This window comes from Lingula anatina, chromosome 2, assembly GCF_051362555.1.
Source record: "Lingula anatina isolate TDL-2025a chromosome 2, LinAna3.0, whole genome shotgun sequence".
Taxonomy (NCBI): Eukaryota; Metazoa; Brachiopoda; class Lingulata; order Lingulida; family Lingulidae; genus Lingula; species Lingula anatina.
In genome coordinates, this window is record NC_141768.1 from 45,338,539 (window position 1) to 45,361,902 (window position 23,364).

The 23,364-nt window shown below is 36.9% G+C and overlaps 4 protein-coding genes across 5 annotated transcripts; 2 read left to right on the top strand and 2 right to left on the bottom strand.

Moving 5' to 3' along the window:
• Positions 1–895: 895 nt before the first annotated feature.
• On the top strand, positions 896–5,828 carry LOC106160831 (retinol dehydrogenase 7). Its single transcript, XM_013537594.2, has 5 exons — positions 896–1,250; positions 2,686–2,898; positions 3,246–3,434; positions 4,019–4,151; positions 4,340–5,828. Exons 1-5 carry the CDS (start codon positions 1,058–1,060, stop codon positions 4,683–4,685), a joined length of 1,074 nt encoding a protein of 357 aa, XP_013393048.1. The 5' UTR covers positions 896–1,057; the 3' UTR covers positions 4,686–5,828.
• A 6,209-nt stretch (positions 5,829–12,037) lies between these two features.
• LOC106161487 (protoheme IX farnesyltransferase, mitochondrial-like) lies at positions 12,038–16,462 on the bottom strand. Its single transcript, XM_087006108.1, has 6 exons — positions 16,020–16,462; positions 15,230–15,677; positions 14,502–14,626; positions 14,027–14,097; positions 13,539–13,771; positions 12,038–13,141 (listed from the first exon to the last, which is right to left on the bottom strand). Exons 1-6 carry the CDS (start codon positions 16,152–16,154, stop codon positions 12,705–12,707), a joined length of 1,449 nt encoding a protein of 482 aa, XP_086862234.1. The 5' UTR covers positions 16,155–16,462; the 3' UTR covers positions 12,038–12,704.
• A 204-nt stretch (positions 16,463–16,666) lies between these two features.
• On the top strand, positions 16,667–19,978 carry LOC106160850 (ribonuclease P protein subunit p21). 2 transcript variants are annotated; one of them, XM_013537616.2, is made up of 4 exons: positions 16,667–16,810; positions 18,458–18,558; positions 18,758–18,840; positions 19,224–19,978. In XM_013537616.2, the coding sequence occupies exons 1-4, from the start codon at positions 16,739–16,741 to the stop codon at positions 19,565–19,567; spliced, it is 600 nt and encodes a 199-aa protein (XP_013393070.2). In that variant the 5' UTR covers positions 16,667–16,738; the 3' UTR covers positions 19,568–19,978. The 2 variants fall into 2 exon arrangements, with proteins under 2 accessions (XP_013393070.2, XP_013393071.2); XM_013537617.2 differs by having other exon boundaries at positions 16,752–16,923.
• Positions 19,867–23,310, bottom strand: LOC106161493 (methionine-R-sulfoxide reductase B1-like). Its single transcript, XM_013538452.2, has 4 exons — positions 23,147–23,310; positions 22,348–22,490; positions 21,886–22,003; positions 19,867–21,638 (listed from the first exon to the last, which is right to left on the bottom strand). Coding segments are annotated over exons 1-4 (321 nt in total). The 5' UTR covers positions 23,205–23,310; the 3' UTR covers positions 19,867–21,636.
• Between the last annotated feature and the right edge of the window lie 54 nt (positions 23,311–23,364).

Sequence of the window (23,364 nt, forward strand, 5' to 3'; positions counted from 1 at the left end):
CCGACCTCGGAAAGACGTGAACACATATGCACTCGCCTTTGATGCGAGTTGACGTAATTCAACGTGATTGTGTACGTTGTGGCAGTGCATTTTCATTTTTGAACAAACCAGTTTTTGAACTCGACGTTAAAATCGACGTATTCTTTCTAATTCCAATCTGTTCTTGAATTTTTCTAAACACACCTTAGGTGCTGATTTGAGACGCCGTGGTTATTTGAACCAGGTATTGACATGCATGCAGGACAACGTCTAAATATGATGGCAGGGTGTCCACTAAATCATCCCAATTTTCTATATATGGAAATAATAATAAAATATTTATCTTAAAACCATAAAAAATTATTTTTGTATATTTATTGATTCATCTATATATATCTATATATCTTTTAACTTAATTATTTATTCTCTCGCTTAGTTGAAAAACCGAAAGGACGTAAAACACCTCCATTATATTCACCGTTTTATATATTATATATTCATTATATAAGAAGCGTGGTCCTAAAATAACAATACTTGTGTAATGTTAGTGTTAATGAGGGAAATGCATAAAGTTCAAATTGCCTGTATTAGATAAGCTAAAATGGACTAATGCCTCGTTTTTATTTTGCTTTTGCATGACTGGTTGGCGGCTTTTCCTATCTTTTTGCATAAACTGAACGAGGTCATGCTGTTGCCAAAAGACCTTGGATTATCGAAGTAGGTCCTCAATAAAATGCTTGGCCCTACAATTGTTTCTATACAACTTATTTTTCTTTGGAAATAACATTTCTGTAATTCTTTAGAGACGTCAGTACCAAGACACAAACAGATATTATTCAAGGTATTTGAGGCAGATGGTAAGCCTAACGGCCCAGAACAATACTATTTACATACGCACCCGATGAAATTGATCAGACGCAGTGGTAGGCGTTATCGGTTGCGTGCGTCAGTGCGCGCTACAGTGGATTGCATTAAAGAAAGAGTGTACACATTTAGTTATGACTTTTGGGTAAATTTTCAACTCCTATGTTAAGTACATAACCTGGAAGTTGAGTCACGCCAAGAGAGGAATTAAACCATGGATATACAAGGAGCAGCACTGGTCGGCCTCTGTTATATCCCTGTCCTGTACTTCGCCTACAGCGCCTTTGCAACCGACCCCGTCACTGCAGCCGCAGGGCTGGTGATCCTGGCAATGTCTGCCTACATCTTGCTGGAGACAATGTCACACGGGAGTGTCTCTTCTTCCAACAAGGCTGTCTTTATCACAGGTAAACTGAGCAAACCGCGGCATCACGCCAGGTAGAGGCATTACCGTGCAGAATCTGCAGAATGCAGTGCTCCGCCTTCAGTGTGTGTACACACCCGAGACCGCTTGGCGTGGAATCGATCTGCAGCATAATATTACTTTCTGTACTGGTGGGTGCTCTTGAGGGCACGACAGCAAAATACTATCAGTGTTCTATGCAATGAATAGCATACCTCTGCGGGCATATTTGATAATGTATTCATGGCAAATAGTGTGCTTCTCGGCTGAAAAATCGCGCTGCGGTATTGAATGGTAGGTTGGCGTAGTAAGGGCCCGGTGATCTCTTTTCCTCTCTGCATGCCTGGTCCACATTATTGGTCAGATAACACGTAAATCCAATACAGATGAGATATTGCACGATCTGTTACCTAATCGACCCGTTAACCTCGTTTGTAGCCCAATCAAGGCAGATTCCGGCTGATAGAGCTTGCGGCGACCGATAGTCGCAAAGAGAGCACAAATCATAAGCCTGACCTTAGGCGTGTTTAGACCCCCTAATAATAATAATAATAATAATAATAATAATAATAATAACGCAAAAACACCAACTCCTCGTTATACAATCGCACCCGGTGTTGAAAATTTTTTTGGGAAGAGTATTATTAGATTTATCTGATTCTGAGTCTCAAAACCGCGGGCTCTATTGCCGGAGGGACTTGGTATTAACTTGTCACTGAGACACTGCATCGCTTTTCTGTCATTGTCTGTCACCGCTTACAGCAATACAAGTGTAAGACATATACGGCATGATGTCAGTAACGATGACACAAACAAATCCTGTTTTGTAATATTAGATGTTTTTGTCATCCATATGATTGTAAGAATTTTCCATAACATTAAATATATATTTCAAGCCACAAAGTTGTGTATGATATACAAAATTATGAGTTTTACTAAAGTTAACGTAGTACAGCTTTTTACAAGTTGCTTGACATCATATGAGAATATAAAATACCAGAAATAAATATTCATTTATTTATTTAATGTCACATCAAAAACTACATGATTTAGAATAAATAGGAAAGAGATAAATTCCCGGGAAGGAGTGGTGATTTTAATTGTAAGTTAAATAACCAGACTGGCCTGGATTTCTTCATTTACTTTTAAATGAATAATTGGATACGCGAATAAATTAATACATAATAAAAAAATATATAACGATAACAATATGGATAATAGACACAAATTTCTCATCAAAATAAAGTTTTAAAAACAGATTAAAGCTAAAAGATCTTTGTGACTTACAAATTAAGTTTTAAGAATAAAATTTAGGAGAGTGTCTTGAATTAATTGCATTCAGAGCTTTCAAAATTTTAAGACTAAATTTAAAATCTACAAAACAACAACAAGCTTAAGATGGATATTTTCTGATAAATTGATATATATTCTACTCTTAGGTTGCGACAGCGGTTTTGGATACAGTTTAGCAGAACGTCTCGATGAGCTGGGATTCAAAGTTTTTGCAGCCTGTCTGTTTCATGACGGAGACGGCGCTAAAGCTCTCCGCGAACGCTGCAGTAATCGACTCCATATTGTCCAGTTAAACGTCAGCAGCGACCAGCAAGTTCAAGAGGCACTTACTTTTGTGCGAGAAAACCTCGGTGACTCTGGTGGGTAAGATTTTTCATTTAATAATTGTCCCCCTGGTTTCTGTCAATGTTGGAATCAAATTTTATTTGGATTTGATGTGCGAGTTTTTGTTCATTACCATGCCTAACATCTTAGAATTAACCAATGGGAAAGCTTTTTCGACGACTGTTTTTTTTTTCAAAACACTTTATATTAAAGCCTTCTCTATCAGTTAAAAAAAACTTAAAATTTGAAATAACATGAAATAAAATTAAATACATTTACCATGAGTCTGAATACGAAAATAAATCTTATTACAATTATGCCTTCCTTCCGAATCCACCTGATAAAAAACTAAGACTTAGAATTTTTGGTAATTTCTCCCTAGACCTCTGGGCTGTGGTCAACAATGCTGGAATTGGAATGTTTGGTGAGCTAGAATGGGTCAAAATAGAAGACCTCCAGAAAGTGATGGATGTGAACGCTGTTGGGCCAGTAAGAATCATCAAAGCGTTTCTTCCCCTGCTTCGCAAATCTAAGGAGAATCCTCGGATAGTTAATGTGAACAGCGTAGCGGGTAAGTATTTGATATAAGGGATCGTCTGCAGGGTTGTGACGCGAAACATACTATCAAAAAATAATTTCTGGCGTCCCCAACAAGTTTCACTTATAAATAAATTTAGAATTCATAAATTAATTTTTGGTAGTGGAATTACAATAGTCTTGGTTTCTAGTTCTGAAAATCACTCTGGCGAGTGATAAAAAAATTTAAATCTCCAAATCAAACGTGCAACAGTTGACAAAGCTCGCGCATTGCTGTTTCACTTTACGTAAAATTTTAGTTTTTTTGAAGCAGAGATATTTATTACAATAAATCAAAAGTATTTAAATGCTATCGGGACGTACATGTAGGCGTTTGTTTATCTACAGAGAACTAGGAACATCTAAGTGATAAAAATGCCATTTGTCGTTCGTATATAGGTGAATGATAATTTTTAAACATGATACAGTACTTTAAACCGGACTTAATTAAACATGGACTTAATTAAAAATAACAGCACCTGCGAAAGCTGACCTGCAAGAAGGGCAATTGTTAATTTACTTATAGCATTTTGAACAAATTTGCTAAATAATTTTTCTGTGTGCAATGTGTATTTCTAGGCCGGTTTACACTTGCATGTGGCGTTCCGTACTCCATGTCAAAGCACGCATGCATCGCTTTCACAGACGGATTAAGAAGAGAGTTGAAAAAATTCAACATTGACGTTGTCAGCGTAGAACCGACCCTCTACAAGTAAGTTGTGATTTAACATTCCTTAATTTCTTTAAAAATATTACGCTCTTTCCATTTTTCTTAATAACAAAGTTACCGTCCTGCAATATTATAAGTTAAATCGAATAACTACTACTATGAGTCAGGGTACGAAAAAGGCTTACTACAGTTCTCTCTCGCTCATTTTAATTAATTAATTTTTCTCCAAGAACCCCACTTGGTAATCCGGACACGCTAAAGAAAAACAGCGAGCAACAATGGGAGCAGTTGTCCACCGATGTCAAGAGCGACTACGGACAGGGGTACTTCGACGCGCTTTGCAAAGTCCTACCCGCACGCTTTCAAGCCATGGCCAGCGACAATGTCGATGCGGTAATTGCGACACTTGTGACAGCAGTGACTATTATAAAACCTAAACGCCGTTATATCCCGCGCTTGACAGCAAGTTTCAGGGTGTGGATTCTGGAGAAGTTACCGTACTCTATACAAGATCGTCTTCTAGTGGCTTTTCAGCCCAAAGTAGCCGTGGCTTGGGCTAAGGGAAGAGAGACGTGAATTAACACTGCCGGAGTTTTCGTATGTAGAAATAAATTATACAGAGGTCTATATCCTCATTCAGCTATGAAAAGCGTATTTTTGTAGACAATAAAGCGAGTCCCATAATATATTGGTAATTTTAATACGACTCGTGTAAACGACTCGGTACTTAGTTCTGAAATAATCTAAAGTCTCGAAACTCTAAACTATTCACGGATCAAACATGTTGTTTCATAATTTCTCTCTTTCCCATTTTCTTAAGTTCTCGTAGTGTTTTGTATAAATTAATTTGTTGGTACTAAAACTGGGTATACATGAAATAAGGTTTGAAAGCATGATCTAAATCCAATATATATGGTTCTGATTTCCTTAACTAAGCGCCACCTTTACCTTTTAGTTTTGTTGATATTAAGACTATCAACGAAGTCTTTAAAAAAAACTTAAAAGTAAAGGAAGAAGGCAACGTCGACGGTGAAAGTGGCGCAACTAACACAATCGACACTTTCAGCGAAGGATTTTTTTGTCACCCAAAGAGCAATATACTAGGCTGTAGACTGCATATTAATCAACCCAAAAGCTTTATCATTATATAAATGATTATTTTCATTTTGATTGTCATGTGACCTGACTTTATGTGCAATTGAACATGTGCAATTTTTAAATTGTTAAAACTACTGTAGTCAGCAACTGTGATTCATATGTGAGTTCTTAAAAGTTTGTAGGCCTACTTGGAAAAAGTTTATAAAAACTCATGCCTTAACCATATATGTAAGGAGAAAAGACAGACTTAGATATGTATCCTTAGAGGTGACACGTATATAGGTCAAAAGTGTTTTGTTTTCTTGGTTAATTAACTTGATCACTGTTCACTTCACCAATTATCAGTTCAAAGTCACTGCTCATTCAAACTGTTAAATAATATTCATGTTGTCCTCTATATGCCATTGCGGCATGTCTTGTAGTGAGTTTTTCTTCACTATCTGACAAATTTGATAAAGTTCTTAAACGAAAAAAACCTAAATGGTTCATAATAAATCTCAGATAGATACATCAAAGAACTCGTGAAGTTTAATTTTGTAGGTTACATTGTGTCTATACCTTGACGGCTTGGTGCCTGTTTTCGTTGTAAAGACGCAGAATAAATTTCCCTGTCACAGTGTTTCTTCTTCTTTGAACCTCTTCCCAGTATTTCAGTGGCAAAACGTTTTTATCAAATGGCAAGAACCATCTGTCCATTTCTGGGGGGAGCACTAGAGGATACGACAGAGCTGCGAAACCGATGTCGGCCGCAGAAATCTCTGTCGTGTTAAAGAGATACTTTCTTCCATCTTGGAGCTTCTTTTCAACTTCTCCCCAAATTTCATCTATCCCCTTTAAATTTTTGTCCAACGTGCTTTCATCATTCAATTTGAAATAGTTTTTTAACATTCTCTGAGATGAAGGCCAAATAGGCGGCATGCAAGCGGCTTGCCAGGCAGGGACATTTTTTTGTAATAATTGTAATAGACATTGTTTTCCAATGCTGTCATTTAACAAATGGTAATACGTCACATTGGCAATGTTACGTCCATACGAAGACGACCCAGTGCTCAGTTTCCGATCGAACTCCTCTATTTCTTGACAAGGAATCAGCCAATTGTTTCCATCCCGTCTTCCAACGATGTCGGCGAGGTATCGTAGGCAATCGCTTGATTCGGTTAAAACGGTCTTCTCGGCCGTGACAAGCGTGGGTACCGTTCCTTGTCCTTTTCCTCCGCTGTGATACAAAGCCAAATTGTGAAACAGAGTAGCGCAGCTGATTTCCTCTAAGGGTTCATTGGCTACTTCGTATGCCCATCGTACTTTTTCACAAAAATGTGAATACGGTATGGTTATCACCACGTGTCCCCTGTCCACATCACCGTGGATTGTTTTCAGCCATCTTGACAGGGTCTTGCCGACATTGGGAAATAAATCGTACAGGAATGCCACAAATGTAACGAACGTTCTCCACAGTATTATCCCAGCGATGATAAGTGGCGTCATCGCAACATCCATCAGTGCGCTATAAACAGACATCTTCAATAAATAGTGGACAGGCCAAACTGGTGTCAGCTTCGCGTGAATAGATCCGGGAGAAGCCACTGTTTTGGTGACCCAAATAGCCTCACAACAACGTAAAGATAACAAGTGGCGAAACAGATATAGCTGGCTCCCATTAAGAGATATGCCTCTATAGCCCTGAAGGTGCCCTCTCAAGACACATCCGCGAGCGTCTGAACCACCAGTACAGTAAACATTGTTTTGAGATACCTCGTCAGTTTTGGGGCTTCTGAGCAAAGTCAGTCGCCTCTAATATTAATAATCACAAAATATCAACAGTCCGTCAACTTCACTGTAAAACCGAACTAATTGTCAACTTTGTTTGCCATTTTTCACAATCCTAAAAGCTAAAAATTCTCGTTTCAGTGAAACAGCAGAGGGCTACACATATTTTTTATATCTCTAAGACACAGATAATCAACTGTCAACTTTATTTAAATAACTCAAACCGACAAACTGTTAACAAAAGTTGTGATCGATGCGTTTATTATTATTATTTTTTAAACACATTCTATTCCTGATGCCATCTTTTCTTTGATCTAGATTATTTGTTGACGGAAAGTGCATGCACACTGAGCCGCCTGTGTCTATAGATGAATATGTAGTCACATGAACTGAAATAGAAATATAACGATTTACAAAAGCGAAAATTTACCTTCAAGTATTAAGAAAAACATATTAAAAAAAAAAAAAAAAAAACTCCCGCACAAAGTCGACTTGATTATACGTATGTTTACTAGGCCAGGTGTACTAAGTCAAGAAAAGGTATTTTGAGGCGCTCTGCAAACGCACTCAAACGGAACGCTTTCAAGCCCTTAGGAGCCACAACGTCGAGGCCATGTGGGTGCGCTAATTGCGTGACTATTATAAAACCTGACCGCCGATATATCCCGATTTTCGATATTGGAGACGTTAAACGTACTCTTACAAGTCTTCTGGTGGCTTTTTAGCCTATAGTTGCCGTGGCTTAGGTCGAGGGAAAAGAACCGTCAGCATTATCGTGTGTAGAAATAAAGTAGACGTTTATTATCATCCAGCTATTAAAAACGCCATTTAATGTAGTCAAAAAAAGCTCGTAATATATTGGTATTTTAACATTTTAAACTCGAGAATGCGCACGAAGATTTAAAATGGCAATGAGTTTCCTTCGAACCGAACGGACCAATAATTGTAATTATATTGTTAAGAATCTTTCTTTTTCATTTTATAAATATAATTCTAATAGCATTTTGCCGGAAAGTTGGTATTCAAACTGGGTATAGAGGAAAAAAGGATTGAAAGCGCTAACAAAGCCCAATTATATTGTAGGCTTATATGTTTCCTCAATTAATCGTCCCCTGTACCTTCAAGTCCAAAGAAACTTCAAAGAATACATTGTTGGCGATAGTGAAAGTAGTGCAACGAACCAAGAAGTCTTTATAACTTCTTGAACGAACGCAATCTACATTTTCGGCAAAAGATGTGTCGAACTACTCAAAATGGATATCATTATAACTGATTATTGTTATTATTATCATCATACAATCCGACAATGCGTACAATTGAACTCACAAAATTATCAGACTTTCTTCATAAAAATGATGTGCAATATAACTAAAATAGTCAACAAAAAAGTCATATGGGGCTTCTAAAGGCCTTTATTACAAAACAGTCAAAAACCTGTATTAGAAAATAGTCAATTATCAAATGTTGGCTAATATTTGAAAGGTAAAACTTATTTTTATAGTATTACCCCGGCGATGATAAAGGTATCTTCAGAGGTATCACGTACATAAAGTGTTCTGTTTCCAAGGATTACCATCCTGATTACTAAAAACTTTTCATTTCAGTGCAGTCGCCGTTCAGTCAAACTGTAAAATAATTTGAGTTGTCCTCTAATGTCGTTGCAACATCTATTGTAGTAAGAAATGAATTCTCCTGGTCACTTTTAGTACAATTAATGAGTACATACAAAGAACACTTTAACTTAATTGAATAATAATAATAATATTATTATTACTATTATTATTATTATTATTCAAAGAACATGAGGCATGGCTGGACATAGATCACCTGATCAAGTACCACAGTGGCTTGCTTATACAACCGTTGATAACAGGGGCAAAGGTTGGAGATCAAGCTTGCCTACTGGACCTCAGATCACGCAACCGGGACCGGTTTCACCGAAGAACTGTAGTGTTAAGTTGGTATTACCTTAAGGGCTGGAATTGTAGTCTACAGTAATTTGACACAAGATTAATAGGTATCAGTTCTCTAAAATGAGGACAGTAGATCTGTTTAACAATAAATAAATAAATAAATAAATAAATAAATAAATAAATAAAACATAAATTAAGAAAATATAATAATGGCTGATATTCTAAACTGACGGTTATTTAAAGTTACCGGCTACTGCAAATATATTCTTGGTTGAAGAAGCCTGTCTTTAAGTTAGGACCAATTTTGTTCATAATTTCTTTAGTGAAATTTGGCCCTGACCTCAGATAACTGTTGTCCAATAAACGGGATGAGTCAAGACCAGTTCAATGCATTCGTCCCGAGTCGATCACACGAACAGGTACGGCCATGGCAGCACGTCTGATGAATACCGTGGCGATCGCAACGGTAACGCCATTAATTGTCATCTCTTTGATATTATGGCGACTTCATGTCAAGTTGGTGACAGTACTGTACAGCACATTTCCCAAATTCGGAAAGTTGTGTTCAGGGCGGATAGGAACGATCTACGGAGACGCTAACAGAGGACATGTTATGATTACTTTGCCTTACTCTCATTTTTGTGAGAAAGTACGTTGGGCTTTCGAGATGTCATGCGAACCTCTGGAAGAAATTGGTTGTGCGCCGTTGTTCCATTTGCTCACGTTATATCACAATGGCGGAAAGGGGCGTGGTACGGTGCCCACTGTTATTTCAGCTGACAAGGTTGTAATGACTGAGTCCAGTGATTGCATACGCTATCTGGCCGACGTCAACTCTAAGCAACACAAGAAAGACTGGCTTCTTCCTTCTTCGGACATTGAAGAGTTTGACAGAAAAATCAGCGCAGGGTCAAAGTCATACGGGCACCATGTGTTCCGCGCGGTGTATCATTATCTCTTTACTGATACGACAGGAATACAAAAGCTGAAGGAAGTATGGCAGAGTAACGTCCCGGCATGGCAGGCTGCCGTAGTCCCATTAATATGGCCAGTCTGTCATCGGATGATGGATAGCCAGATGAACGTACACGATGAAAAAACATTTAAAGAAAATATGGAATGTGTTGATCGGGTTTGGAAAGAAGTCGAAAATATGCTTGCAGATGGACGACAATATCTGTTTGACACGACGGAGATTTCTGCCGCCGACATCGGTTTCGCAGCTCTGTCGTATCCTCTAGTGCTCCCCCCAGAAATGGACAGATGGTTCTTGCCATTTGATAAGAACGTTCTGCCACTGAAATATTGGGAGGAGGTTCAAAGAAGAAGAAACACTGTGGCAGGGAAATTTATACTGCGTCTTTATCGCGACCATAGACACCAAGTAATAAGTCAATAGAATATAAAATGGAGCGTGTTAAAAAAAAGAACAAAAAATTGGCTTCGCTTAGACGGTTGAAATTGGATCCGCAGCACCCCTTATTCCATTGCAACCATTGTTTCCATTACAACCAAGTTTTTATACACAATGAGATGTATACTATGTAAAAATACTCAGACTAAGGACGCGAATAATTTGAATAAAGCCTAGGTCCCAACTACGTTTTGGACGCACGGTTTTTACTTTCCTTGCGTCCGGCTTGGACGTAGCTAGATCGCACGTAGCGGCTGTTGATCATGTCGAAAAGTTTCTACGTGCTGTTTGCGTCCTCCAAAAGTCGCACGATAGACGTGCTCCTCACGCACGAACTCCCACGTTTTCCCCATTTTTGGGCCGTAGACCACACGTAGCAGCCCGTACGTTCGGTTGGGACCTAAGCTTTACTTGATTTTTTCCCTGCGATCTAGCTACGTCCTACCCGGACGCAAGGAACCTAAAAACCGTGCGTTCAAAACGTAGTTGGGACCTAGGCTTAACGGATGAAACGAGTCAGGTGACATTTCACGGTTGGATATTGAAAATAGGAAGGCATCTATTAAAATTTTCTATAGGTAACAAAAGTGGGTTCAAGTTCAAAGCTCCAGTGAAGGAGGAGGACAAAGTTGCTGCTACATGTACGACACTGAGATCATATGCTCACAATATAGTTATTGAAAAAGGCTGGTGGGAGGAAGATACACTCTGCGCGTGCGGTGCGGTGCGGTGCAAACTTTTTGATACTAAGCGACATGTTTCACTTGTAAAGCACCTGGCAGTAAACTCTTGAAAGTTCCCAACGTGTCTTCTTTTTAAATTTTCGTGATCATGCTTAGGACTTACGGATTAATGTTGGGCGCCCTTCAACAAACATGTTTGTTTTTAGGCCTATTGTGACGACCAAACACTACCGGTCATCATAAAAGTTAATATCAATAGATATCTTAATAAACTGCATCAATATTTAACTTTTGGACTTTTTTTTGCATATTTTTAATTACACCGCCGAAAGGCACCACTAGTGGTGTGGTTACGCAATGGCATCACCTGATCCATTGAGAAAAATATCTGACGCTGATGATTAAAAATATCGTTCGAGTGATACTTCGTAAAATTAACATAAAACAAAACATTAAGTTAAAATAAAACAAACCAATTTCAGTGAAGTTGCCAGTAATCTACGGGGCCATTCACAGTAGATGATCCCAGTACTAACTGATCTGCCGACTAAATATGGCCGACTCCAGTTCAAAAGCGATACCGCTAATTCCATGATGGTCTCCTCGCCTCCACACGCGTCGTCGCTTCAGGGGCCTAGCAATTTAACCCCGGAGCCGAAATTTAATCCGTTTAATGGCGCATGTAGAGGCGGGGAGACCATCAGGATTCAGCAGCATCGCTTTTGAAGTGTGATCGGCCATATTTAGTCGGCGGATCAGTTAGTACTCGGATCATCTATTCTGAATGGCCCCTATGGGTGTCAGCAATGTTCCCAGAGTAAGCGACTTTTTGTGGACGTAACACGTGGAGAAAGGCCACGGACAGCTATGGGGCAGACGGCTCTCTGGTAGTGAAGTTTAAAATGGGAAATTTATTGACAGACGCAATCAAATACCATCTTTCTCACTTTACTTTACTCCTCGCCCATGAAATATTGTGATCTTTATCCATTTTTAGAGTTTGAAAGCAAGATATTTTTTCATTTAAAGAATAATAAAATAATAAGGTTTGAATTATCCTGTATAATTTATTAAATTCTTCTGTCATAATGTAAGCTACATGGAAATGCACCAAAAAACAAACCGCTTATTTCAGAGACAAAAAGGGTGGTCCCTAGGAAGTGCTACATTTTTTTGGTTAAATGCGTTCTTTGTCTTCTGATTACTTCTAAATAAACAAAGATTGATATCGTTATCCCTGAGGTCAGCCCTAATTAGATTTTGGTTTGAATCGATCATGTAGAGATGGGCGTTTTTTACGGCACAGAACATTACTGTTAGAAAGGAAATAAAAGAGGGGGAGGGGATCAACCACAAAGACGGTTTATAATACTGAGACTGAGACTAAGATGTGAAGACATATGCCAATCATAATAGCAAAATATAAATAAAATAAACTTAATAAATAACTAAATAAAAAGCAAACATAACATCATTATAGCATATGAGCATAAAATCAGTTAGTCTTGGGTTTTATGATATCACATTTATATAAAAAAAATCACACATAGTCTACTATAATGATATATGTTTGTAAATATTCTGCAGGTAAACACTTGGTGTCCCAACTTATTATTTGATACAGAGTAAATAAAACCATCAAAATATTAAGAAATCCAAAATCTTTGAACTTTTAGGTATGACATCAGCAGCAATTGTTCTAAAGGTAGATCATAATAATTTAACTGTGCGTATGAACCAGTGTCTTTCCCTCCATAATCTCTTCCTTCAATTTACCACCCTCATCTTTAGGTTTCTTGGTAATAAGCATCAGAGCCATTAGAAGAGGTATATGAATCAGGGTGAATCGAAATAACAACCGAGAGGACTTGCTGTCCCCTTCCTTATAAAACCTCCAACCTAAATAAGTCTGGAATAAGTTCAAAGGCGTTGCAGTCCATATGAAGGCCGTCGTGGTCACGTCCAGGGCGGGACCGAGGAGACAGAGGCCCGTGATGAACATGCAGTGTCTCAGGGCCACCTTCTTGCACAGGTCGGGGTTCACCACGGACATCATTCTGTACCCTGCCCGGGAGTAGTCAGCCCTGAGGTTCCAGCTGAGAGCATTGAAATGTGGAAACTGCCACGAGTACAAGATGGCCCCCAGCCAAAATGCACCTGAAATATTATTATTATTATTATTTCTTCATTGATACTTGCACAGTTGGTGCAATGGCTATGATCTAACAGTTTAATACATGATATACTGATGAATGCACAATATTTTGAAATGAATATTTTTACACTTTTAGATATGTGAATTATGTAACAGTAGAAGCTCACGTATAAACACAGGCTTGTCCGGAACCGCGCAAATTTAGATACAAACGTAATTTAGAACTGATGGATTACATGCTCTGATTACATGAGGTTCAGCGATGGTGTAAGTCAAGTAATAAAATCAATCAAATATATTTATCAACTGCTCTGAAATTATAGCTTTATAGTGGATAAATATAACATCTCAACTGGATGTCTAACAATCTCCAAATGCTTATCAAAAACACCCACTCACCAATATCAAGAGACCCAGTAGCTGCCGTCCACCCCATCATAGGGGGAATAGAGCCCACAAAAGCCCCCACCCATGTGTTTGCCACACTCAGTCTCTTCATTGGGGTGTAGACAAGTGCATAAAGACCCAGGTTGAAGCTCCCCAGGGCTGCAGTGAGGGGGTTCACACCCACGTATAGTATGCTCAGCCCTGTGCTCCCTGCCAGTGCAGCAAATGTCACAGCATGCAAGTTGCTGAAAGGCAAGGAGTTTTTTTTTTTTGGAGAGAAATCCAAACAACAGGCTCTTGTTTCAACTTGAGGCTATAGTTTTAAGTGGTTGTAAAAATTTCAAGTTCATATCATGACTGTATTGGTTTGTTACCTATTACTTATTATTTATGTTTTTACTAAAAATGCATGATTGTTAACAAAATCATCAAAGTGAAATAAGTGAAAATACTACTCTTTCATAATATATTCTTCTGAGTGAAACATAAGAGCAACTCACCTCAGGTGACCTCTGACAAGAACTCTGTTTTTTGTTCTGTTCATCTGAGAATCATATGGTATCTCAAAAAACTGGAATGACAAAATATTTTATAAATTATGTGAAATATGTGTATTATAAAGAAAATAGAGAATTTTGAATCTTGGTTATGGCACATCAGCTAATTATTAAATGAACAAGCGTAGTTTTGTAGTAATGAGTACATATTTTCATGAAGGTTGCAGCTGTATTATTAATAAATATGGCAAAACCACAACCTGCATATACATACTTTCACTTTTATTTATAAATTTGTTTTTTGAAATACATCAGTATTGTATCCCAGCTTTAAATCTAAATCTAGATCAAGACACCTGTTGGAAGTTGTTAATGTATTTTTCATTTGCTATAACAGAAACTTAGTAAAATTATATGACTGAATATTAATCTCTTATTCTATAATACACAAGTTTTGTATCCCAGCTACAATTTATACCTGATTCATGGCATTTGCTGCCCCTGACATAAGTCCAGTCCCAGCAGTGACCATAAACAGTGTCCCTGGATCAAAGGGTCCTGGGGCCAGAAAGTAGCCTCCTACTGTGGTTATGACTATGAGGGCTGTAATGGAAATCATATGAAATTCAATATGGGTACATTTATAAGCAGAAATGGTAAAGCTTTCAGACACCAGTCTGGGGTATAATGACCAATATAGTTGGCAGTGAAAATGGTGTGGCTGACAAATGGACAGAGATTCTTTAACGGTGTAGACATAGTATAGTTAAATAAAAGGACAGCAATATATATATATATATATATATATATATATATATATATATATATATATATATATATATATATTGGGTCTTGACATCATGCCCCAAACTTCTACGGTAACTGTAAATGCAGGGGTAAAATTATTGAAAGAAATATTGAAACAAGAATATTAATCAAATCAATATGGTTATTGAACCAAATTTGAGAAAAATGCAATATTACATAATGCATTTAACAGCAAGATCAGCATCATTTTTTCGTAATGTATGTGTTGCTATGGAAATTCAGAAAATATAACTAGCACAGGGCTTCGGGCATGTGAAAATGCCTATTCGTGAAAAAATGAAAAATTCATAAAAAGGGACAAACAAATATGTGTCAGTTTATTATCATCACTATGCTTGCTTCATTGAGCTAAGAAGGTAATGATGCTTCAATACTCACTTGTAAGTCTAATCTTAGAGAGCTTTAAGTAGTATCCCAACAATTGGTCTAGCTGTACTTTTTGCTCTTTCCACACCACTTCATCTGCAGATTCTATGGGCGGTGGTTCACTTTCTCTAAACATCACATCCTGCTCTACTATCCCAAACACATCAGCCAGGTCAAGGTTCATTAACTTTCCATCCTCTACTTTCGGTCTAAACAAAGTTATTTTGTCACCTTTTAATTTGTCCAAATCAAGTTCAACTATCTGTTTGGATTTTTTGATAAATAGGGATATCTTGTTGTCTCTAAGTAGTGTAGCATGAGGACCACTAAGCTCATCTGTTTTATGGACATTAAGATTTGATACAGTTCTCCTGTATTTGGCACTTTGCTTTTTGGAGACATCATGCTTGGCAGACCTGATAGCCTTCCCCTCTAATTTAGTTTTAGTTGCTGTGGAAACCTGAAGAGAAAAATAACATTGTCTTCTAAAATGTTCCTTTTTGAAATTGATTACTCTTTAATTATTACAAAAGGAAAGGTAAAAAATCCATAAGAAATAAAGGGGTAATATGAGTACTGTAGTGGTTGACTTATGCATGTACATGGGGTTCAGAAATGGCAATAAATAAATAAAATTAAATTTAAAAAAAATAATAATAAACCTCTTTGCTGGAGCCACCCATATCGTGCACAGTGAAATATATCTAAAATGCTTAATCCTTGAACAGAAATCCACAATATAAACACTCAAACATTAACTATCAGCCGCTTAAAAAGTAAATAAAAAAGTAATAAAAATTACCTTTCTGGAGGAAAGACTGGACTTGACGGTCAGGGGGTTTACTGAAGTTGCAGGTAAGCAGGAACATACACACAGCGGTCTCAAATTCTGCATGTAAATACTGCTTCCACATGATAAGAGCCGTATGTGATACATAACCCCTAGAGTCTTACGAGAATGAAATAATTATCACATTTTTCAATTTTTAGAAACAGTTACACAACCTCGGTCTTGCCTTGTCCTTACTTCGTTGTCAGTCACGCGCTCCCCGATATTCGGTGTTGTCAATGGAATTTGTATTCCTTGTTACCTTTTACAATAAAAAGCTGAAAAGTATATAAATATTTAACCCAGGACTGGTAAGTATAGTCCTAACGTTAATTCAGCACAGAGTATAAACGTGATTAAAAATCGGCAGCAATGCTGCTTATGCCAACCTCTAACCCTTGTGTAAACGAGTTTGTAAAAAGATAATACAAGAAAAGCCAAATACAAATTTAACCGCAGTATTTTACAAAACAAATTCCAAGAACAAAAGCACAGTGAATCACATAATATTTCATTTTATGAGAATTTATCAAAATAATTCAGAAAAATTCAAACAAGCAAGATAAAAATTCACTGAAATTTTGTTTGAATGGTTTATCTTGATTGACCTCGTAAAGTGCCTCTTTATCACAAATTGACACGACCTTGAAATGTGTAAATGTGACTAGCAGTGGGTCGACTGAGGACAGATTATGGGCCAAGACAAGAAGGGGGGCAGTTTGCCCAATAAAGATGCATTCCAGAGAATGAACTTTTTGTATCAGGTAAATGATGTTTCGGTTTCCACTCTTCCTTTAGGGGTGCGCTTCCACAGCGGAATGAAGCAAAAACCCGTCGTTGTGCTCTGTACAAGCAAAGATTCTGTCACAAGTTACTGGTAGGTATATCAGAAAAATTTCCAAACTGATCAGAAAATTAAAATACTTATATTATCTGAAAGGTAATGCAAAAACCGGATGAAATCATTTGGAATTCTTTAAATATTCCTACAAGCAACAAAGATATTGAAGTTTTTTAACTGCAAAAATCCACCAAAAGTGTCCACACTTCTCAGCTCAAAACCTGTGCCCACTGACCAGCAGTGATCACTCAGGCGCAGCAGAGCATCCTGTGTGTCTTTGTGTGCTCAGCCTATTGTCTGGCTCACATAGCCTGTGACTAATCAGGGCAAAGCTATTTCCCTGTGGTAATTTTCACATCATGTAATATTGCGCATTAAATTAACTATACTTCGCAACCTTCAAATTTCATGATTTTTCTACATAATATAGCAAATTTAATAAACTTTGCTCGATATAAATTTCAAAAAGGTGAAACCAGCATTTACCTGAAATTTTTTAGCATTTTGTAGAGGCAAAACTTCAAACAAGGAGAACCGAAACTTGTCAAAGACTGCAACATGGGAAAATCACGTGACCGGATTTAACTCTTTGATTTACAACTTATTTAGTTAATGGCTTGTATTTGTTTTTTTACGCGGCGCTAAAAGAGAGATTTAAAAAAAGGGGTTCCATAGGCGAACTGTCAGCAGGCCGACTTCAGTTTTACACTTCACTGCCCCTGGACAGTTACGACTGTAGCGCCCCTAGCGGATTGTGATATACCTACACAAGTTCACGTTTAAATGTTCCAAAAGTCCGTAGTTTATTGCCATGGCCCATTTGTGTACTTTTTGTAGTTCCACATTTTAATTGTCCATAAATTTTCATCCGCGGTTTTTACAGCTATTTTGGCCAAAGAAATGTTGACAGAAGCGACAACACTCTACTTTCTCAGGTGCGAGGTTTGTAAAGTGACCATTTGTGGATTTTTGTTATTAGTCGGGTTTCGTCTGATGTCTTAAGTTTATTCCAGTATCTTAAGACTTCCTTAAATTGATCAGTTAAGTTTGAGGTCCAATCCATCTCCCCTCTTACTGCAGTGTTTGTAGTGTGTTTACGCACTCCGAGAAAGAATTTTCCAGCTCTAGCTTGTAACTAGTCTAGCTTAGGAAAGGACGATAAACCCCAAACAGCGCTCCCATACATAACAGGTTCAATCTATGCCTTGTATAACTTTTTGTACACCTCAAAGCACATACCACCAACGAAAAAGTACTTTGACTGTAGGGTAAATAACGCTCTGCTTGCGGACATCATTAGCTCTGATACCTTTCAGCAGCGTCAACAACAATGTTCCCACAATTAAAAGTTTCTCCGGTACATTGAGCTGTCTTTGTTCGGAAGTGTACAACTTGTGTTTTGTCTTGGTTTACCGAAATTCGCCATTTTCCTCACCATAGATGCAAAATATGTAGTAGTGCTAATGCATGGCTTTTCAGATTTCATGCCAAAAAGACGTGCATGGCTTTGGTAATCTTGGTTTGTCTCATTGCTCAAGCACTGATTTTTGCACCCCATGTTATATTTCAGGCAGCACACCATGCATTAGCCTCCAACCCAGACAATGTGGAGATGGTGCGCTTTTACACTCATTCTCTGAAGAATATAGCAAAGAGGAAAGTGCTAAGATTGTAAGTGGGAATTTAAATTATAAGAAATTGTATTTGCACAGATATTTTCTGCTTACTTTGTATGTTTTATCTCAATCATGGACAGAACTAGAGGACAAATGAGTCTGTCAAACTTATTATTGTTTATTAAAGTTATTATTATAATTTATTTATGATATTTTTATTATATAAAGATGAGTTGTTATTATTATTTGATAAGAGACCCCAGCCTGAAGAGGACCATGTGTAAGAGATGTTCAATGCTGTTAGTGCCTGGAGTCTCAGCCACAGTGAGAGTGAGAGGTAGGCATTCCTGGCATATACCATCTCAATATTACATCAACTGATAGATACTCTTTTTGATAGGTGATGGTAATTGAAATGTAATTGTCTCAATCCATGCGTCACAGCTTCTGCAATGTTACATTTGGAAGTTTTTTAAAATATGGATTATAAAGGGATGCATACATTTATTTTTAAAAATATTTTGTGATAATGATTAAACTTTTTTAACCTTGGTAACTTACTAAGCAATTCAAGTACTCACAATTTTATCAAAATTACTTTTAAGTATTAAAATTATATATAACTATTAAAATAGGATAACATTATATATCCATTTTGTTATTGGTTTAAAAGCATGATGAATTCAATTACTGTGGAATAATGCACATATCTTTACATAGGAAAGGGGCTGAAGAGAGTCATTGTCAAGTGTGTGGAGTGCAAGCTGTTGAAGAGGTTTCCTCTTAAGGAGGGCTATAAACTTTGGTGTGAGCAACCAGAGGCTTGGATAGACCAAGACAGTGCAAAAACTCCACAGGAAAGAACATTTACAGCAAGGCCAGGGCAAGAACCTGCCAAAAAATTGCAGGAAGAAAAACTTGTCCAAGCACAGGGACCTATAGAAACACAAACACTATTACCTCAGTTGGATGAGACCAATAAAAGGCAAAATGATGCAAATAGGGATGGTGAGAATGGTAGAACTAATGTGGAAAGAGGACAGGGAGATGTAGGTGAAAGTTAGCACAACTGGCAGCTTCACTAGTGTTTATTTTTTTCTCCCTTTTGTGTTTGTCTTATGGCATTAGCTGACAGTGACATGAAGCTCATCATGTTGAACTGATTAAAGGCAAATAATGAACTTTACAGAGAATGAAATGGTTTCATAATGAGACCTATTGCCACTTTGTTTAATAACTTACTGTAATGGAAAGTCCTGGCAATTATATATTGGTGTAAGGATGTTTATTCAGCAACTTAAAAGTGCCATTTAAGTCAGTTTCACATCACAATGTTCATATAAGAGAATAACAAATGCTTGCAATCATTGTAAAATTCAATAATTTATTAAAAGTATACTAGTTATAAGCAATAATGTGACAGATGATTAATAAATTAATTCATCAATTAAATAAATATTTTTTCTCAACTTGTATATTATGCTTGAGTAATATGGAACTTTCACTTGGAAAACTACAACAATGTTAAAAATATTTAAAAGGTGACATTCTTGAAATTTACAAGTAGATCGAGGTGTTGGCAAGCGAGGGTTCAAAAGATCTTTTTTGACAAGGAAAAAAAAAACGCTCTGAATCGAAATTTGACCATTTGTGTAAACTAATGGGTAAGATTGTTCAAATTATCAGAAAAAGAACCCTTTTGAAACTCAACACCTACAGGCCTGGCATGCTAATATTTATGTTCATGATCAACAAGTGATATTGATAGTGAAAATGAGCTAAATTCTCTATTCTATTCTTAACTCTATTCTCTGACAGATTTTCAAAAATAAATACCATTTCTTATAAGATCAAATGAAATATGAAATGCATAAAATTATAGTGCATATTCTTTTTGTAAATATATATATTGTCAACATTTGCAAAATTCCTCTTTGAGATAATATCAGAGACTTAACGATCCTTATACCAACAAAAGGTATCTACAGCTAATTTAAAATTATCTTATCTATGCCAGACAAAGCTCTAGTGATTAAGTACAAGATTTCAAACATATGTTAAATACATAAACCACTTTTTATTTGACATATCTGAAACATGCAATGCTTTTTAAAATAATTTTTTAACAGAGAAATGCCATGTGACCTTAGACTTAGTTTTCCCAGATTGTTCCAGAGATGGTAAGAGCCTGAAAAGGCAGATCAAAGGTTGGTCAAAGAAATATACCTTTTACTCCAGAAAATTTGTTGATACATCTTTCATGGGAAAACTTTACCCTGTGCAACTTAAAGTTTTTTCTTAGTAGCAGTCTGGAAGTAACTACTCAAATACAATTTCTCATGCGATCATTGTTAATGGCATTCACTGCATAGTCAACATCACCTTTTATCATCAAATATAATCTATGAAATTGTAGATATTTTGAAAAAAGAAATAAAGTTTAAATTGTTGTAAAGTAACATGTGCTTCTAAATTTCCAAGACTGGAAGAGGTATTTCTGTGCTTATTATAAACTAATGCTAGCTGGTTTCATTAAGCCATTACATTTAAAATATAATTAGCTTAAGAAATTACACATCTAAATTGATGTAAATAGTTTGTGACATGATGTGGGTAAAATGATTCTGACAGAAAAGTTAGCTCATCACCCTTAATGAAAATTGTGCTGGGCTGAGCCTGAGGGGAAGTTGTGGGGGGGGGGGGGGATGTGGAAAGGACGTGGCAGACACCTGTCCCAGTCTTCTCGTTATCTGGCAGAGGATCTAGTGTCCAGCTGTCCCGTTGATGGACTCTGGCTGGACACCTTCATGAAACGCAGGTAGAAGAGGACTGGTCAACAGGAGGTCAGTCTCTGCCTTAACCAGGGAATATAAGGGCTCTGATTCAAACAGCTAATTCTCAATGTCTTGTAATAAACAAATTCATGAAATTGTAATAAATGTTCAACTTCTGAGGACCTGGGATGGTTTCTTACAGGATCCTTAAACAGAAAGTTGGCATTCACATCTTCTGAGTTGATGACCTTTGTACACAGCTGGGCTGAAAGGCTGGCTGGAGCATTCACTGATATAACTGTTTGAAGCAGAGTCCAGGAGATGAAAATGAAGTTGAGCTCCCTCGTTGTTCTCTGCATTTCTGAAAGCCAGAAACAATTTTATTTTACCATTAAGACATTATATTTCCCATAAAAATTGCAACTCTGTTGAAAAATAAAGTATTACTTATAAAGCAACAAACTGTGTGTGTTTTTTGACTGATTTTGATAGCAAATAGATCGCATGTATTTAGGCTATCTGCATGCCGCATGCCACAAGCCAAGTATGCATGTGTAAGCATGTCTTATTCAAGACTGACTAATATTTTTATAAGTAATAAAACTCACACTTTGCAGGGATAAACTTGAGGGAGGCACTGAATATTCAGAATCTAGACTGTCCCTCCTTTGGTCCGTCACCCAAGAACTCGTGTCCCAAACCATTGCCGCATTTCCCACAGGACACCTGAAAAGTAAAAATATACAAATAAATATCATCTTTACAATATATGTAAAAAAAAAAAGTACTTCACTCTACATAAAATGTGTGCACAGCTATTTGTCTGATGCTCAGCATGCAAAATTCGACACATGTCCTAGACGACCAATTCATACATTAAGCATTGAACTAATACAAAATGAAAATATCAGTGCTCATTTTCTTTGGTCTTTCAGATTTTCCTCAGTTTGATTGTCTGCTACATGTAAATTTTATCTTCAGACTAGCAAATTATTTCTTCATAACGGCAGTTTTCTGAGGTTGATTTGTCTGTAAGTGCTGAAAATTGGTTAAATACATAGCCTGGATACCTTTAATGCTCTGGGTGATTCTTCTCGTTTGGATAAGCTGTCTGACCTCATAGGCTGTGTAAAGGCTGGCCAAGGAGTAGCATGGGCATATTTGCTGTTGCTATGGAAAAGATCATAGCCACATTGTGAGCAAACATACTTCCCTGGAAATATAAAATGAGCCCATGTTTCAAAAGCTAAGTGAAATATTTCTGTGAAATGATTTAGTTCTTACATAAAAAAGGTCAATTTTACGTGCAGATAGGATGAAAAAAAATTGACAGGCAACCATATAGAAATAATCTAGAATGAAACATCACTCTTACTATGAACTTTAATGTGTTATAAAATTATTAAAATCATGTTTCAACTGACAACGTTACAAATGAAAATCATATAATAAATAAAGAGTTAACACAAAATACATGATAACACAGATGGAAGTGGAAAATTCAGTGTTCTAAAACAGAACTTAAAACTGACTGTCATCATGACAGTGCACAATATTTTTGTACGCCAAGTTACTATTATTTAAAATGAAAGTACAAACATAGCACAAATGTATAATATAATATAAAACCCTGCTCATTACAGTGTACTTATTCAAACTAAAGAGTGTTAAATAGGCTGCCTAATAATGTAATATCAGTTAATTGTGATTTCAATATAAGTTTTAGAACACTTAATTGACATATGAAAGAAGACCGTATAGGTACAGGCAGCCGGCATTAGGTTTAAGCTGAAAAAATACATGAAAACAGTTATGATAAAAATATTAATGTGCCTCAACATAATGCTACCGGCTGTCATTTTTTCTCACCATGATCAAAATTATCTCTGTATATTTCACCACCAAATAAGGAACAGAACGACATCATCACTCTGTCCTGCTGGGTCAGAAACTGCTGTTGAAGTTATATAAACGTGAATGTAAAACGTCAGGTCAAGGGGCAGCACTTGACGGGAAGCGGATCTAGTTTTCAAGACAAGATTAAGCTGATGCAATGGTGTTAAAGCTATTATGGAAAATCTGGACGA